Here is a 19773-nt window from a genome sequence, read left to right on the forward strand (position 1 = left end):
GTCTCACTCTGTCACCCAGGCTGGCATGCAGTGGCATAATCATGGCTCATTGCAGCCTTGAACTCCTTGGCTCAAGAGAACCTCCTGCTTCAGCCTCCCAGGTAGCTGGGATTATAAGAACACACCACCATACCTAGTTACATTTTATTCTTTACTTTTTGGAGACAGGGTCTCACTGTGTTGCCCAATCTGGTCTCAAGCAATCTTGGCCTCAAGCAATCCTCCCACCAGCCTTTTGAGTTGCTGAGATGCCGAGATTATAGGCATGAGCCACTGTGCCTGGAACACTTGTACTATTTTTAATATCAAATTACTGCAAGGAAAGGAAACTAGTTGAAACCCTAACATAATGAGAATATAAAGAAAACTTTAATTTACACATATCAAATTTAGAAGACCAGAGTGCTACCAAAGTGCAAGAATTTTCTACATCTCTTTTGACAACAAAATAATCTTAATTCTTCCCTGCTTGCATCATGTCATTCATGTCACTTACATGTGAGCATACATAAGCACATAAATACATCATGTTACTATTATTTTGAATAAACTGTTATCTATTAGATTAAAAAATACTTTTTTTTAACCTTAACTCATTTATTCTCTGATGTTCTTCCTTTCTTTATGTAGATCCAAGTTTCTGACTTATACCATTTTCCTTCTCCCTAAGAATTTTTAACATTTCTTGTGAAGCAGGTCTACTGTCAAAAAATTCCCTTAATTTTTGTTTGTCTGAAAAAGCTTTGTTTCTCCTTCACATTTTTTTTTTTTATTTTATTTTTTTTTGAGACTGAGTCTTGCTCTGTTACCCAGGCTGGATTGCAGTGGTGTGATCTCAGCTCACTGCAACCTCCACCTCCCAAGTTCAAGCAATTTTCCTGCCTCAGCCTACAGAGTAGCTAGAACTACAGGTGTGTGCCACCATGCCTGGCTAATTTTTGCATTTTTAGTAGACAGGGTTTCACCATATTGGCCAGTTTGGTCTCAAACTCCTGACCTCAAGTGACCAACCCACTTTGGCCTCCCATAGTGCTGGGATTACAGGTATAAGCCACCTCGCCCAGCCTCTCTTTTACCACCTTTTTTTGAGACAGCATCTCACTCTGCCACCCAGGCTGTAGTGCAGTGGTGTGATCTAGGCTCACTGCAACCTCGGCCTCCCAGGTTCAAGCAATTCTCATGCCTTAGCCTACCAAGTAGCTGGGACTACAGGTGTACACCAGCACACCCAGCTAATTTTTGTATTTTTTGGTACAGATTGGGTTTCACCATGTTGGCCAGCCTGGTCTCAAACTGCTGACTTCAGGTGATCTGCTCACCTTGACCTTTCAAAGTGTTGGGATTACCCACATATTACCCAGGGAGGCATGAGCCACCATGCCCAGCCTCCTTCACTTTTGAGTATAATCATATAGGGTACAAAGTTCTACTTTAAGATTTGTCTCTCAACACTTTAAATATTTTATCCACTCTCTTCTTGCATGCATGGTTTCAGAGGAGTCAGATACAGAGCTTAATTCTTTGCTTCTCTACAGGTAAAGTGTTTTATTCTTCTGGCTTCTTTCAGGACTTTTTCCTTTGATTTTCTGCAATTTGAAATGATAAGCCTAGGCATAATTTTTGGTCATTTATCTTGCTTGGTATTCTCTGAGCTTATTGGATCTGTGGTTTAGTAAATGAAAATTCTCAGTCATCATTGTTTCAAATATTTCTTCTGTTCCTTTTTCTATTTCTTCTACTTCTGGGATTCTCATTATGTGTACATCTTTTATAGTTACTCCATGGTTCTGAGATATTCTAGTCTGTATTCTTCAGTTTTTTTTCTCTTTGCTTTTCAGTTTTGGAGGTTTCTACTCAAATAAACTAAAAGCTCACAAATTCTTTCCTCAGCCATGCCCAGCCTACTAATGAGCCCTTTAAATGCATTATTCATTTCTGTTTCAGCGATTTTGATTTCTAGCATTTCTTTAGGTTCTTTATTAGAATTTCCATTTCTCTGCTTACATTGCCTGTATGTTCTTGCACTCTGTCTACTTCATACATTAGGGTCCTTATCCTATTAATATAATTGTTTGAAATCATAGTATGATAATTCTAACATCCCTGCCTTATCCAAGTCTGATTTTGATGCTCGCTCTGTCACTTCAACCTATGTTTTTGTTTTTCTTTTAATCTACTTTGTGATATTTTTCATGATGGCTGGACATGATATACTGGGTAAAGGGAACTGCTATAATTTGGCCTTTAAGAGTGTGATGTCCAGATACTGGGAAAGGGGAAGAGTTCTACAGCCCCATGATTAGGTCCCAGTCTTTTAGTGAGCCTGTGCCCCTCAACTGTAAATTTCACAAGTGATTCTCAGTTCTCCCCCACCTTACATGGGACAGGATGACTAGATGGGTCTAGAGTTGGGTATTTCCCTTCCCCCAGTTCAGTTAGGCCCTGAGAGATCCCTAGCAGGTTAGGCTCTGGCTAAATAGTCTTTCTTGAAGGCAAGCCTTAAGAAAAACAGTGCTCAAGTATATTTCAAATTGGTTCCTTTTCTCCTCCCCATGTCAGAAGCATGAAGGGATTTTTCTCCAATATTCACTGTGAGAACAGGGTAGAGTTTCAGGAGGTAAAACTCCCAAAATTATGGAGTTCATCAGATGACTCAGTCACCCTAGAGTTAACTCACAGACTTATCCACTGGGATCTTCCAGCAATCTGTCAATTACAGTTCAGTTTCTTCTACCTTTCCCTAACAGTTTCCACTGGGGTAAATTGTGATTCTCTGCATCTGGCTGTCTATGCCCAATGTGGGGGCACCTGTTTGTCCTGTGACCTCAATTCTCTTCTAAATCTAAGAAGTGTTGTTGATTTTTCAGTTTGTTCAGCTTTTTACTTGTTGTTAGGACTGAGTGATAATTACAAGCTCCTTAAATTCTAGACCAGGAACCAGAAGCCACCTCATTTATATTTTAAATGTAATGCAGTGTGGATTTGGATTTGAGTTGGTGAGACCAAAGAGGGGAAACTAGTTAAGAAGTTATCAAAACCAGACAAGAAAGAGATGAAGAGAGTATGGGATATGCAGAATGTACTTAAAAGGAGAGAATTCAGTTAGATAAGTTTGAATGAAACACAAGCTACTTCTCTGGCATAGACATTAATATATTCACATAGTTAGCATCCCCATTATTAACAACATTGCAGTATTTATTACAACTGTTTAATTCAGTAATTACATAAGGATCCTTCTTCCTGCTACATAGAGTCTTAGCTCCCTGAAGGCATGAACCATATTGTTTGGCAGACAACTGGCATACTGCCTGCTGGCATATGGTATGTACCCAAAAAATATTTGGTAAGTTAAAACATTTACCAAATAAGTAAATTAACGAAAAACTTGTAAAAAAAATAAAATCATATAAAAATCTTAATGCTCAAATTTATATATCACCTAGTAGAAAACAGAGGGTTAGAAAAATTTAGTGACTTTCTTAAAGTCACAAAGCTGATTAGTAAGAGAGGACAGAGTACAATCCTGTTTCCCCAAGACTGAATCTCCATAGTAACCTCATAGGAGAAAACAAAAGATAGCTATGCAAGCAGACGGTAGACACAGGGTTTAGACAATTCTGGAGATTATTACGTAAGTGCACACACATACTCCCACATATAGTGTTGGGACTATAAATTTGCCACTGAATTTTGTGAACACCTAATAAACATGCCTCAATATATGTATTTTTGTGATATACACCTAAATTTTCTACTTGTCATCACTGAAGGATGCTGCAAGGAGCTTAAAGGGTTAATAGCCATTTCAAAGATTACTCTTGAATAAGACATATGGTACTAATTTTCATTTTGAAGTCTTACAGACAACAACCAAACTGCATTACTAAAATGATTTTGTATTCACTTGAATTTCCTTTTAGAAGCATGGAAAGTGAGGAACAAAGAATTGCCAAAATCTGAATTTCCTTTCTCTGCAGAGTATTCATACATGGGCCACTTCAAGGCAAATGATAGAATTAAGGTCATTAATTCCACAAATAACCCATGATGAGTTAAAATAAAGTGATATGTAACCTCTGTAGTATTATCTTGAGAAAATGTGTGCTCTAAAGGACAAAACACCAGCCCAGGAGTCAGAAGACATTTTCTTCTTAGTCTTGCCATTACTAGTTGTATAATTTGTGGCCAATCGTTGACACCCACCCACCAGCCATTTTATAGAGCCTTAAGTCATCCTTTGTTAAATAAAATGAACTGGACTGCTCTCTTCCTAAGACAGATATAAGGAACAAGTAAGATTTTGACCATGTTTAAAAGAAAACATGTAGTTTCATTTTTTAAAATAGTATTAGCAGAGTAGTGCTGATGAGTTTTGGCTGAGCCTTTCTAACGAATAACACTGACTGACTTAAAGGATCTTGAATTTACAATAGACTATGTATTTCTCCTGATGACCATTAACTGCCAAGCAGACGTTACTGCTTAATCACTTCATTCCCACAGAGAATGATGGACTCAAGGGATTTACAAGAATAAGAAACATTTGACTCTGGTCTCATCAGCAATGGTCAACAACTAAGCCTGGTTATTCACTAGAGAGATGCAGGAGTCCTCAGTGATCTGCAGGAGGTATGTTTCAAGAACCTGAATAGAGGATGAAACTGTGAACAGTAACAAACTCTGTATATTAAGTGTTTCTTCCTATACAGTCATGTGCCACATGACATTTTAGTCAACAATAGACCACATATAAGAGGGTAGTTCCATAATTTCATAATGAAACTGAAAAATTTCTATTGCCGGTTTGATGTCACAGCCATCAAAATGTCATAGAGCAATTATTTTATTATACATTTAGTGCAGCCCAAGTGTATAGTGTTTATAAAGTCTACAGTAGTGTACAGGAATGTCCCAGGTCTTAATATTCACTCACCATTCACTCACCGACTCACCCAGAGCAACTTCTAGTCCTACAAGTTCCATTCAGGGTAAGTGCCCTTTACAGGTGTGTTATTTTTTATCTTTTATAGTGTATTTTTATTGTGCTTTTTCTTTGTTTAGATATGTTTAGACACACAGATGCTCACCCTTGTATTACAACTGGGCATAGCATTCAGTATAGTAACATGCTGTACACCTGTTTATCATAGGAGCAACAGGCTTTATAGCCTAGGTGTGTAGCAGACTACACCACCTAGGTTTGTGTAAGCACACTCTATGATGTTCACATAATGACAAAATCAGCTAACGATGATGCAAGTCTCAGAACGTATCCCTGTTGTTAAGCAATATGTCACTGTACATATGTACCTATAATAAGGTTGAATTTATAAATGAGGTACAGTAAGAGATGAACAACAATAGCTAATAAAAAAAAGAACAATTACAACAATATGCCATCATGACTACTCTTGCATTTGGTGTGATTAAGTTAAAAAAAAAAAAGGGTTACTTGAACACAAACCCTGAAATACCACACCAGCCCAATCTGATAAGCAAGATGCCTACTAAGTAACAAACAGGCAGGCAGCACATACAGCGTGGATAGGATATACAAAGAGATGAAACCATGGAAAACAAAACTGTAAATAAAGTGTTACCACTGCATATTCCAGAGAGAAGTTCACACATTCTAAAAACTCTCCATCACCCTGGTGAGGTGAAACATCTGCAAACCACTTACTTCATTCACCATTTCTCATATTGGCACTAACCTAAAATTCACTGACCTGAGATTACTAGGGGAAAAAAATCACTGCTCCCTTGTAACATAACAAAATACATTATTATTTCATACAGAAATTCCAATTACAATGCATATTTTTCAATAAAATTGATTGCTAATCCACATATATTATAATCAAGCAATTAGCTTGTGGAGTAATCATTTATAGATCTAAGGTTATTCTACTATCTCCTTTTCAGTAAGACCAAAGTCAAAAAGTATCCTAATCATTTTTCGTTTTGAAAACCAAGACTTTAGCATCATTACTAACATTAAGTATCTGGAGAAAGACTATCTATGGTGCATATAAAGTTATAAAACATCATGAGTCCCAGAAAATAATAACTGAACATCTAGAGGATAATCTAAAATATCATCTTCAATAAGTAATATTTAATTTCTTATGTGATACAAACTCATGTTCTCAACTGAACCCAAGGAATAATAGACTTCACATTACTCTAAAATGATATTATATAAAACTACAATATTTGGCCATTTTGAACTAGAAAAATGGCAGTTTTACACAGTTCCATCTAATACCTATAACCACCTCACCAAGAGACAATAGCATAGAAATCCTTGTGTACCAATTTGGATTTTTTTTCCTCTCTAAAAAGTAACTGATTACTTTCTTGCCTAGTTCTGAGTTTTAACTTGAAGAGTTCAAAAATTATTATCAGTTTGGTTTTAACTCTGTAATCCTAAATAATACTTTCTACACTTCAGTTTTTTAATCCATAAAAGTCTGCTTATGGATTTATCATGAGGAAGAGATAATTGAAGAATACATTTTTTATATACACACAGAACTTAATAAGTAGAAGTCTGCCATCTTCTATGCAAAAATCCCTGGCTGTAAGCACAAGAAAAAAAATGCTGTAAACTAAAGGATTGGAATGACACAGGAAATATTTTGAACCTAATGTTGCATTTTTAAAAGCACAATTAAAAAGGTATATAAAACATAACTGCTAAAAATTAAAAAATATATGTATACACAGGGAAACACTGTAAGAAAACATTTAAAATGTAAAGCTATTATATCTAAATAATAGTCTTAGTGAGTAATTTTTTACTGTATACTTCACAATTTTGTGTTTTTTCAAGCTCCTAGAATTTAAGGAAATCAAAATAAATAAGTTTAAAACTGGACTAAGTGGGGGCAGATACATCATTTTATTAGATGAAAGACTGAATATTAAAAATTTCAAGTATACCTAGTTATATTCAAATAAAGCTCAATGGGAATTTTGAAATCTAGAAAATAATTATGAGATTCTTCTGGGAAAACACGTATACAATTACCCAGGAAAATTCTGAAAAAGAATACGGTGGAAGTATATTCTTCCTGATATTCAAATGTAAAAGGTTTGACTCTAGCACCAGAGAAGCCAATAAAACACAGTAGTGCAGCAGAGCCCCTATAAGACCAAAATATATTTAGAAACTTCATATAATAACAAAAGTGGCATTGCAAATTACTTGGTAGACTATGAATTCCTCTTCATTGTTGTTTAGTTAGCAAGGTAATTGTTTCAGTGAAAAATTAAATCCTTAAGTCATAATGCATTCCAAAGTATTAACCGCTTTCTCAAGGATTTGGGATCTCAATATTAAAATATTATAAATATGCTAAGATGAAATATGTGACTGTTTAAAAACTTTTAGATTACTGACTCATACCTTTTCTAATAATTTCCACACTTTTAAGATTTAAATACTAAGAAAAATGAAACTGCAAATAAACTAAGAGACAATATAAATAAATTCTCTTTTATCCTTGCAGTAAGTAGAAGGCCTTTTAAGAGTAACATCAAACCCAAGCAACACAAATCAATATAAAAAATTGACGAAATCTTTAAACTTCTTATGGCAAAAATTATAAAGCTTCAAAAAGAAATCATAAGCTCACAGAAATATTTCCAAGGTTCAAAAATAAATCATAAGCTCAGAGAAATATTTCCAATACACAACAGATTAACAGTTGTATAAGGAAAGGAATTCCTACAAATCAGTCATAAAAAAGATGAGCATCAGCTTAGGAAAACTCAAAGAAGAGGGTAAAAGGCAATACACTGAAGAACTGCATGGGAAAATGTGCTTTTAAATATGTTAAACCTTACAGTAATTAAATAAGCAAAAATGTCAAAAGAAACAATTTCACTTATTATTCTGGCAAATATTAAAAAGAATAACATGAGAATTTAAGGTTTGAGAAAGGAAACACATTCACATGTTGCTGCTTATAGCATGAACCGGTGTGACCTTTCTGGAGCACAAATTTGATGATACACGTACCGTTTAACCAGGCAAGTTTGCTTCTAAAAGTACATCCAAAAAAAATAATTAGTTAAGTGTGAAAAACGTATGTGCAAGAATAGTTCCTGCAATGCTGTTTATAAGGGAAACAGTTATTGAGTGGTGATTAAGAGCTTGGAGCTGAGGAGACAGGCTGTCTGGATTCAGAATCCTGACTCTATCCTCTCACTAGTCATGTTAGCTTATGCAAGTTAAACTTTCTGTGCTTCAAGTTTCCTCATGGGTAGAGAAAATAATAGCACCTGCACCTTGTATGGTTTTCAGGATAAAAGGAACAAACAGGCCGGGCGCGGTGGCTCAAGCCTGTAATCCCAGCACTTTGGGAGGCCGAGGCGGGTGGATCACGAGGTCGAGAGATCGAGACCATCCTGGTCAACATGGTGAAACCCCGTCTCTCCTAAAAATACAAAAAAAATTAGCTGGGCATGGTGGCACGTGCCTGTAATTCCAGCTACTCAGGAGGCTGAGGCAGGAGAATTGCCTGAACCCAGGAGGCGGAGGTTGCGGTGAGCCGAGATCGCGCCATTGCACTCCAGCCTGGGTAACAAGAGCGAAACTCCGTCTCAAAAAAAAAAAAAAAGGAACAAACACATAAAAAGCAGCTATAACATTACCAGGAACCTAGTAAGAACTCAGTAAATATTACCTATTATTACTATTGCCAAGAAAAAAAAGTCATTTTTCTAATTGCATTCTAAATGCAATTTACAGAATGGCTTAAATAAATTCAATTGATCAACAGATCAGAATGCTATGCTGTCATTAAAAATGATGATGTAGAATTATATGTATAAGCATGAGAAATGCCATGATAAACAATAGTAAGTTTTTAAATAAAGGTTATAAAGTGGTATCGCTTTATTATCCCATCTTTAATCAATCATAAATATAAATATACATGTGAGCATGCAGAGAGAACAAGATGAAAGCACATAAGCTGACAGGTGAATGGGGATTAAATCTGGTTAGCGGAATAATAGATGGTTTTCATTTTTATCTTTATGCTGTGGGGGCTTTTGTCTGAAAACATTTTTTTGGCCATGAGCATATGTAACTTTTGTAATAAAAATGAATTTATACACATTTTAAAAAGAAATGGTAAGTGGTAAGCCAATTATCACAGTTACAAGTGGCAGTAGGATTGCCAGCATAAAACTACAGGCAATAAAGTAGGTGCTAGATAGGGCTGGTGCAGACTTAGGCAGAGGAAGGCCAAACTTTCCAATCACCCATTCTTCAATATTCCAAAAACATATTTATAGATAATATCAATAACAAATACAGTTCTGCTAAAAATTAAGTGAAAAACTTGCATTTTACAAACAGAGAAGAGGTTACAATTATATGAATATGTGAGACTAAAGCTTGGGTTTAATTTTTTAAAATTTTGACTATTTATACTTTTCAATCCAAGTTACCAGTGTCTAAAAGTAACTTTTGGGTTGCAAATCAAATACAGCTGCTTAATAGTGGTTAGCAGATAAAATGACAGCATCATTATAGACTTACCTGGTTACACATAGATAAGTGTCTACAAATTTAGCTGATCTCATCTTATACTTACTGGTGTAAATATTTAAGGATAGGAGGAAATCAGGGATGTGAAATAATGTAAAGCATGTAAACATTACACCAGTAATTAAATCCTAACTTATTGTGTTGTTTTCCTGCAAGACTTGAAGACCAACAACAGCTTTAAAACACTTTAGGTGATGCCACTAAGAAAAAATGTAACATCTTAGATGGAAGAAAATGTGGAAGGCTTTATTCAAAATATAAAACTGATTTGTCTTTGAAAGTTTCAGGAATACCTACAAGATTACTTTTTATCTTATTGGTTAGTACTGAAACTCTTGTTTCAAGGAATATAATTAATTTACGTATCTACAGACAAAGGGCACAGGACGCAGAGGTATGAAGCCGAATTTGATCAAAGTGACTTACTCATCAGTAGCAATAGGAAATTTAATTATTGGAGATTAAAGACATGGATGTTATCAAATCATAAGAACTAACTGTGCACAGTGGGTTTAATGCAAAGAGCCAAGAATACTAACAGACAAACAAAAAAACACAGAGCCAAAAGCCGAGGCTTTGGTTTGTTCAACAACATCACTTAACAAGCAGATTTTTAAATCCACTCTAAACAATGGCAGATAAAAAAGATTTAGGTACTTCTAATATTACAAATCTCATGCATACCCACTGTTATCCTTAAATATTCTTAAAGTATAAAACCTCTCACCTAATGTTAAGAAAACAGATTTTCCTAATGTATTAAAACTATCCACTATATCATTAGGTGCACAGTGCCTTAAAGCAGATTCTCAAGAAACTGAAAGAAAATAAGCCAATGATGAGGGTGTTGGTGTATTATTTTGACAGCAGGGATACCAGGCAGGGTGAGTGAGAAAAGGAGGCAAGCAGGGATGTGAAATAAGGTAAAGCATATGTGACTCTTTCACAAAGAACTACCAAGGCATACAACAGTTTGCTCGACAGATGCTTTACTTGGCAGTTCTGGAATTCCCCAGATAACCTGCAAGGAGAAGCCATGGGATGAAGAAATACTTAATATGTTCCAATGGAAGAAAAAAAAAATCATGTTTCCTCCTGACTCCTATTTCCCATTGTCAAGGTTAACTTAAAGGGATGAACTGATCTAGAGTTCCAGGTTGCCATATTCCACCCGTCTAATACCCTATCAGGAATTAAGATCTGAGTCTAAGGTCCAAAAGTGATGGCAGAAGCCAGAAACTCTGAGCAGGTGGCTGATTGACCCAGCTATAAGGCAGAAGCCAAGGAGAAGAATCCAGCATTCCCAAGGCAGGAGAAAGGTTCAAGCCTGAGGGCAGCAGATTTTTCTGGGAGGCTAGTAGAGCCAAGGCAATCTGAAAAGGTCAGAAACTGTCTGATACAAGTACTAAGCTGAAGAAGTTGGCTTGTGTTGAGAAATTTTACTGGGCAAGAACATTTTCTATTCCATTAAATATCAACAATCATACTCAATACTGTAAGAAGCTTGTTCTAAGTGAGAACTATGGCAACTGAGCTAAGAGTAAAGTCATGTTTTCCATCTCATATTTCTAAAGAGCCCACTTCATTAAGTAGTACAACAGGTAGAGCCCAGAAAACCTGATCTTCCCCTTAATGCAATTTTAAATGTATTTAATTAAATGCACATGGATTCCAACACCACTCTGCCAATTGCTTACTCTGTACCAAGACTTTCTCTTAGTCTCGTTTAAGTTTCAAAGCAAACTCTGTGGGTCCTGTTTTACAGAAAATTTAACAGGAAAATAAACAGTGCAGGTCAAATCTACCTGCACTGGTAGAATAAGGACTACCAATTGGCAGAATAAGGACTAGACTACTGTTTATATGACATGCTACCCAAACCACTGAAAATCCAATGCTCAACTTATTAACTATCAAAACTTATGGAAAGCAATTCTTGCTAATTCCTAAGAATAATAAAGTATTCAGGTGGACTTCTGTCTTAGAAACTGGGATATTGTGTATTTCCTTAGAAAAATAATATACAACATATATAGCTCACAGTCCAAAGTTTAATGAATTTTTAAAAGAAAATATTATGTTGTGACTCTGTGAGGTGATGCCCAGGTGTCTCCTTCATGCCATAAATATTCGTTACCCACTCCATCCCACTGAAAGTGTTGCCTGCTTATGGCTCATGGCCAATTCCCTCTTCTGAGACTACACTATGTCCCTGGCACAGCTCACCTCGAGTGATTGATGGGAATGGGGTGAAGAGAATAAAGACTTTGATTCAACTAGGGATTTATTTGAAAGACAATTCCATCCTCTAAGGTCTCCTGGGGCTTAATGAACCCTATGTTACAACTTCATGGCAGTTCAACTTCTGCCTAATCCTACCTTCCTTTATTCCTTAGAGGTATAAAGAAAGAATGGTCCCAAAAAGTACTATCCAATGGAACTTCTGCTTGAAAACTTAGTCTCAGAGTTATACCTTGGATAACCTAACCTATTATATGAAGTGGTACCATAATAGTGAAAATGAAGTGACAAAGTAATACTGAGAGGAAAATTAAAGTTTTAAATGTGATTATGATGAATAAAAGAGACTAAAAATAAATAAGATTCAACAAGGAAAAATAAAATCTGAAGACTTAATAGGAAAATGGCAAAAGACACAAGTAAGTATATGAAGAGAAAGACACATGACCCTTAAATACAAGTAAAAATGTTTAGCCTTATTTATAAGAATATACATGCTAATTAAAACTATATTGGTATCAGTAATGAGCAATCTGAAAATAAAATTGAGAAAACAATTACATCTATAATAGCATCTAAAGGAAATAATAGTTAAGAATAGGTTTAACAAAATAATTGCAAAACTTGTACCCTGAACACCATAAAACATTATTGAAAGAAATTAAAGACCTAAATAAATGGAAAAATATCTCATGGTCACATATTGGGAAATTTAATTTTGCTAAAATGGCAATAGAGTACTCTCTAAATTAGTCTACAGATTCAACAGAATATCCTATCAAAATACTAGCAAATTTTTTTTGTAGAAATTTACAAACTAATTCTAAAATTCATATAGAAATACAACAAACCCAGACTAGCTAAAACAATTCTGAAATAAAGAACGAACTTGGTGTATTGATACTTCATGATTTCAAAACTCATTAAAAAGCTATTGTATTATCCAGATACCATGGTACTGACGTAAGGACAGATATACAGATCAATGGAATAGAAAGAACTGGGAGTTCAGAAATAAGCCCCAATAACTGTGGTCAACTGATTTTTGACAAGGGCACTGAGATAATTCAATGAGGAAAAATAATCTTCAATAAATGATTCTGGGACAACTGGATAGTCACATGCAGAGGAATGAAGTTGGACTCCTTTATACCATTCACAAAAGTTAACTCCAAATTAGCCCCATAGAACTAAACATAACAGTCAGAACTATAAAACTCTTAGAAAAAAAGATGAATAAATCTTCATGATCTTGGTTAGCCAAAACTTTCTCAGGTACAACACAAAAAGGATAAGTGACAAAAGCAAAAACAGATACATTAAACTCCATCAAAAATAAAAACCTCTGTGCTTGAAAGGATATGATAAAGAAAATGAAAAGGGAATAGAAGAAAATATTTACAAATCCTGTACCTGATAAAGAATTGATATGCAAAGTATATAAACAACTCTTATAACTCAGTAATAAAGACAAATAAACCAACTTAAAAATAGGCAGAAGATCTGAACAAACATTTCTCTAAAAATATACAAATGGCCAATAAGCACATGAAAATATTCAATGTCACTAGCGATCAGGGAATATGCATATCAAAACCAAAATGAAATAGCATTTCATACCCACTGGAATGGAATAAAAAAGATATTAACAAAGGTTGACAAGGATGTACAGCAATTGGTTTGCCCATACATTGCTGATGGGAATGTACAGGGCCATGTGTCTTTCTCTTCATATATTTTTGTCTTTTGCCATTTTCCTGTTAGGTCCTCAGATTTTGTTTTTCCTTGTTAAGTATTTATTTTATTTATTTTTAGTCTTTTTTTGCATAAGCACATCCATTGCTGATGAGAATGTATGAGGGAGAAAACATATGAGGGAATGTAAAATGGTGCAGCTACTTCAGTAAACATTTTGGTAGTTCCTCAACATTTTAAACAGTTACCATGAGATCCAATAATTCTGCTCCTAGTTATATACCCAAGAGAAACGAAAACATAATTCCACACATGGGCATGTACACAAATGTTCATAGCAGCAACATTTGAAATAGCCAGAAACTAGAAGTAACACAAATACCCATCAACTAATGAGTTGATAAACACATCAACTGGTATATCTCCACACTGAAATATTCTGTCATAAAGGAAAGATAGGCTGACACATGCTACAACATGGATGAGCCTTGAAAACATTTTGCTAAATGAAAGAGGCCAGTCAGAAAAGAACACATATTGTATGATTCCACTTACATGAAATGTCAAGAATAGGCAAATCTCTAGACACAGAAAGTAGATGAGTGGTTGCCTAGAGCCAGGATGTTGTGGGAGGGATTGAGAAGAAATGGGAAGTGATTGCTAACAGTACAGCATTTCTTTCTGGGGTGATGAAAATATTCTAAAAGTGACTATGGTTATGGTTACACAATTGTGTACATATTCAAAACCAACGAATTATATACTTCACATGATAAACTGTACGGTATGTAAATTGTATCTCAATAACACTCTTAAAAAATCCACACTGGGATACCACATCTGACCTATCACAAACTGGCAAGACTTCAAAATTTTGGCAAAATCCTCTTGGCAAGACTGAAAAACAGACACTCTTGCATGCTGCTAATAAACATGTAACACTAACTCATCCACTGTGGAGAGGAATTGGGACTATCTAATGAATAGAGCCATTTGTTCTTTGACCCAGAAATCTTACCTCTGGGAATCAATCTTGGTGATACTTATGTACAAGTTTATTTGATGTGGGATCATATGTAACAGTAAAAGCGTGGAAACAAATGACCATCAGAAAAGTACCTGTTGACTAAAACTTACTTCATCTAAGCAATGAAGTAATATAAAAGCAAAATACAGAATTTTAAAAAATCAACTGTTGGAATGATCTCTAAGATTCGCAGATAAAAAGCAAAGTGAAGAACAGTGTAAGGAAGACACAGAAATAAGAATGCAAACATATACATATCACATAATACACATAACTATATATACACACTTATTTTTACCAAAAGAAACATTGAAGTATGAGCCAGAAACTAATAAAAACATTTTCCAAAGACAGCAAGAGGTTGAACAGTATAGAAAGAATAATGATAAAAGGGAAACTTCTGTGTATACCTCTCTTTACATTTTTTTCTGCCTTTTCTTTTCTTTTTTTTTTTTTTTTTTTTTAGACTCAGTCTCACTCTATTGCCCAGGCTGGAATGCAGTGGCATGGTATCAGTTCACTGCAACCTCAGCTCCGGGTTCAAGTGATTCTCGTGCCTCAGTCTCCCAAGTAGCTGTGATTACAGCTGCCCACCACCACGCCTGGCTAATTTTTGTATTTTTAGTAGAGACAGGGTTTCACCATGTTGGTCAGGCTGGTCTTGAACTCCTGATCTCAAGTGATCCACCCATCTCGGCCTCCCAAAGTGCTGGGATTACAGGCATGAACCACTGCACCCAGCCAATTTTCACATTTAAACGATGTAAATGTTTTATAAATTTAAACAAAATTACATTGAAAAGAAAAAGAAGCTCTGCATTCTAAAATTGGAAATGGACTGAAAGAAGTGAACTCAACTATATGCCAAACGGCGAAGACAACCACCCTTTACTTTGAATGTATACTCTTAGCCAGATATAGGGACAATATGGACTACAAGGATGTCTTAAACATTACTCAGTGGTTTCCCTGATTTTGTGACATTTTACTTACATCTATACATAAAATACACATTTTATGTATATTGTGGAGAAAAGCAAATAAATATTCTTATTTTTTAGAAAGCAAGATTTTGACTGCCAGAGTATGGAGTTGCAAATATGAAATTAAAGTAGTTAAGAAAGAATATTATAATGTTAAAATTAAACTAAAAATATCAATACAAATCCATTATTTCTTCCATTCAGTCATTCCATCACTCAAATATTCATTTCTTTCTTATTTCCTTGCTCTATAAGTCATTAAGCCCTAGATGCAAATATCTCAGCACCCAGAGCTTGGCTTCTAATTATAATTCTTCTATAAAAGTAATCAAAGCCCCTTGGAGAAATGGTTAATCCCATCCTGAGACACCATTTTTAGCTAGAAAGGTAGGAAATACTATTATAGGGTTTTGTCAAAAGGACACAGTTGCCAGCCTAAAGAGACTCCCACAACTGCCAACTGTGGGATAATTTGAGCACAGAAAAATTTAATGTTGTTCACTCCACACTGACAAGGGAAAGCTCTTCTTCATAGAAAAATATCACTAACAGAAAAATAAAAAATGCTAATAGAATTTAAAAATCAACATTCTACAACCCAAAAAGAAGAAAAACTGAATCAGGCTAGGATGATCAACAGACAATCAAACTGAGAATGAATTGGGAGGAATATATATTTGCATGATGCACAAGTAGTCACTCAACAGATTGCTTGCTAAATGGAAAGGGAATGCTGCAGCCTTACGACAGAGATTTAAAAGTGGTAACCTTAACTAAGAAAGCCAACTAAGCATTAATAAATGTGAGACAATTTAACATTACATGGCTTCTAATGGGATGCAATATTAAGTATACAATATCACTGATAAAGTATTCTTGCCAAAAAACTTAATCTGAATATAACTAAGATTTTATACCTGATTTGCAGATTACAGTAGATTCAGAGGATGGAAAAATGACTTTACTACACCACAAGAAAATCATCAGACAAATCCACACTGTACAATATTCCACAGGATGAAGTCTTAAAAACTCAATGTGGTCGCATCGGGAAAAACAGCTAATGCATGCTACGCTTAATACCTAGGTGACAGGTTGATAGGAGCAGCAAACTACCACGGCATATATCTGCCTATGTAAGAAACCTACACATCCTGCACATGAATCCTGTAATTTAACCTTAAATTAAGTTAAACATTTTTAAAAAGTCAATGTGGTTGGAAAAAAAAATGTTGTAGTTAAACACAAACAAAACAACAGTGTGGGCAACACCCATCCGTAGGGATGTGCACACATGGAAGGACTGTTCTTTATGAAAACATACTAAAGAGACCTAACAACCAAAGAGAATGGAGGAACCACTGGATCCTCTTCAGAGAAAGGTAAATTGTGACAAATTGGGATACTTGAGTGGACACTTCAAACGATATGATGGAACTGCCCATTTTCTTAGGCATAATAAGTATATTACAATTATATAGCAAAAAGTCCTCATTTTTAAGGATGCATGATTAAGTATTTAATAGTGAAATAGCTGATATCTGCAAATTAATTTCAAATGGTTCAACAAAAAATACATATTTATATATATACGCAGAGATAAAGTACATTTGTTTTATCTAGTTATTGAGAAAATGTATAATCATCACACTCCTTCGAATTGTATGAATGAAATTTTTCATATTATAAAAACCGGAAAAGCTTGAAAAACAACCAATTAAGTTCTAGTAAATTGATAAATATAAAAATAGAAGTTAATGAAATAGAAACATGTTAAGGCAAATTTATTCAATAAAGTTAAAAATGGATTCTTTCAGAAGAATAATGATAGACAAAAAGCTTGGCTACTCTGGCAAAGATAAACAGTGAGAAGGCAAAATTAACATTAGAAAAGAGAAAGAAGATGTAACAACAGACATGAAAATTTAAAAATTTAAACTAATTATAGTATAATGTTATACCACATACATTTTAAAAGCTACATGAAGGCTTGGCATGGTGATTCATGCCTGTAATCCCAGCACTTAGGGAGGCGGAGGCAGGAGGATCATTTGAGGTCAGGAGTTTGAGACCAGCCTGGCCAACATGGTGAAACCCCATCTCTACAAAAAATACAAAAATTAACAGGGCATGGTGGTATGCGCCTGTAGTCCCCGGTACTTGGGAGGCTGAAGGGGGAGGACTGCTTGAGCACAGAGAATGGAGATTGTAGTCAGCGCAGATCACATCACTGCACTGTTGCCTGGGTAACACACTGAGTCTCTGTCTCAAAAAGAAAAAGCAAGTTAAATTGGTATATTTTATTTTATATATATTTTATAGCAATAGAAAAACTGTAAAACCATGCTAATTAGAACCTATAATAAACACTCTTTGCTTATTGATATTCTGCTTGACTAACTGGAGCACGTTATCAGAAATTCCAGATCAAGTTCAATTTCCAAGTTAGTAATGAGGCATGGATCTGTATTTAATGCTTATTAAACCAACATTCTATTTACAAATTCATTTTTATCTCTTTTAGAATTTATGTTTCAGAATTATTCAACAGTTTTCTACTTATACCTTTCTCATATGTTAAGTCAGCAAAGATTTACTGGGCAGATATGAGTAAAAAGAACAAATACAGACATTTTACTATCACAGAGTTTCTGAATAAGACAAAAAATTAGTGGATCCTGCATTTGAGATATTTATTCATGAGACCCTAACATATCCTATGAAATGCCATTATTTAAAAGTTAAGACCTTTAGAGGTATAATCAGGATAGGCTGTGAATGACCTGGAACCCTGTAGTCAGTAGGATCTAAGCCAGAATTTATATTTAGACAGTCATTCTGAGGACTGTAATATTACTAGTTCTGGGCAGCTGAATAAGCTGGTAGATTAATGGACTGAAGAAGTAGACATGCTATATATATATTTTTAAAAAAGTTGCTGAGTTTCTGAGAGCTTTTAGAGTGTGAATGTTCTATCTCTCTTCTCATAACCAGAAGGAATGTATTTGATATCAGAGGTGATTAATAGGAGAGTTAAAAGCAAAGTCCCTGGATTGTAAGATCATGTTTCATGTATCTAAAATTAAAGAACTTTACAAAATAAGGAGAATAAATATGAAGATTTACAAAAGTTCCCGTGGCTAGCAACAAAGAATCTACTAAAACAGACTAGTTTATTTCTAGAAAATAAGTAAATGAAGCTCAGGTTATATTTTTCTGTTACTGACATAGTCTGTTCAAAATTTTCCATCTATGGGCAACAATTTGAACTTAATTACTACTTAAAAAATTATTCACCATGTCATACTACCTCTCCTTCTGCTAATCAACATTTCTGTTCTCCAACATAAGCTGGCTGAATTTTCCAACTGCAATGTGCTTCTACATCCCAGTAATTTCAGACAGTTAAACACAAAGCAGGGCATGACGATATTAACAGCAAAACTCCACTAACTTACTGAAAGCAATTTGGCCCAAATACAGTGGCGAGATTGCGAACATTCATGCGATTCTGCATATGGTGCTTGGCTACTTTTGTCAAGAACTGGCAAAGGTATTTGAGGAGGCAGTAGTGGGTGTCTGGCAGCTCTTTTATTAAGTCTCTTAAGCTACTCTCCTGAACATCATTTCTGCCATCTGGAAAAAAAAAAGAATAAAAATGTTCTCAGGTATATTTCACAGTAACAACAACAGAAGCCATAAGTGTAATAAAGTCTAACATTTTATTCAGAGAAAAACTCTTGAGAGACTGAGATAGGCCTTGCATATTTGACTTTATGTTAAAGAATTACTAACTTATGCAAGAAATCTAAAAAAAAAATTTAGAAACCCACAAGGTCTATTCAATGCACAAAATGAGTTTGTGTTTCAATTTTATGTTTTCTTCCTTAAAATTAAGACAATGGTTAGGTTTTTGATCCACAGCAGAATATTCCATTTGATTTTTGTCTTCAAGTTTGTTAAAACCAGGATTCTCTTGAGTAAAATCTGATATGAGAGACCTTCAAGGGACACCTGGGGGATGCTGAACTTAGTGATCAGGATACTGTACACAGAGAAAACTGAAGGAAACTTTTAATTCCCAAATAACTTTTTAATCTTGACAAAGATTATCTCCTTGACCAATCTCTAGTCAGACTTCTCTGAGCTTTTTTCAACTAAGCCCTCTTCTGAGCATGTCCTCAAGAGTCCACTTCTAGTAACAATACTGCTAAGTCGGTTCAGTCAAAATTCCCCACCATTCGTATCTGATAACCCTC

General features: G+C 34.9%; 1 protein-coding gene across 12 annotated transcripts in view; it reads right to left on the reverse strand.

Moving 5' to 3' along the window:
• The window catches only part of FAM13A (family with sequence similarity 13 member A), a 367080-nt gene that overhangs the window by 229137 nt on the left and 118170 nt on the right, over positions 1-19773 (reverse strand). For 10 of the 12 annotated variants that reach the window (XM_010334789.3, XM_010334792.3, XM_074396438.1 and 7 more), the window contains one exon: positions 18973-19150. The exons of the other annotated variants lie outside the window; for them this stretch is intronic. In XM_010334789.3, coding sequence (XP_010333091.2) covers positions 18973-19150 — 178 coding nt within the window. The remainder of the gene's footprint in view (positions 1-18972; positions 19151-19773) is intronic. 12 annotated transcript variants of the gene reach the window in all.

Source organism: Saimiri boliviensis, chromosome 3, assembly GCF_048565385.1.
Source record: "Saimiri boliviensis isolate mSaiBol1 chromosome 3, mSaiBol1.pri, whole genome shotgun sequence".
Taxonomy (NCBI): Eukaryota; Metazoa; Chordata; class Mammalia; order Primates; family Cebidae; genus Saimiri; species Saimiri boliviensis.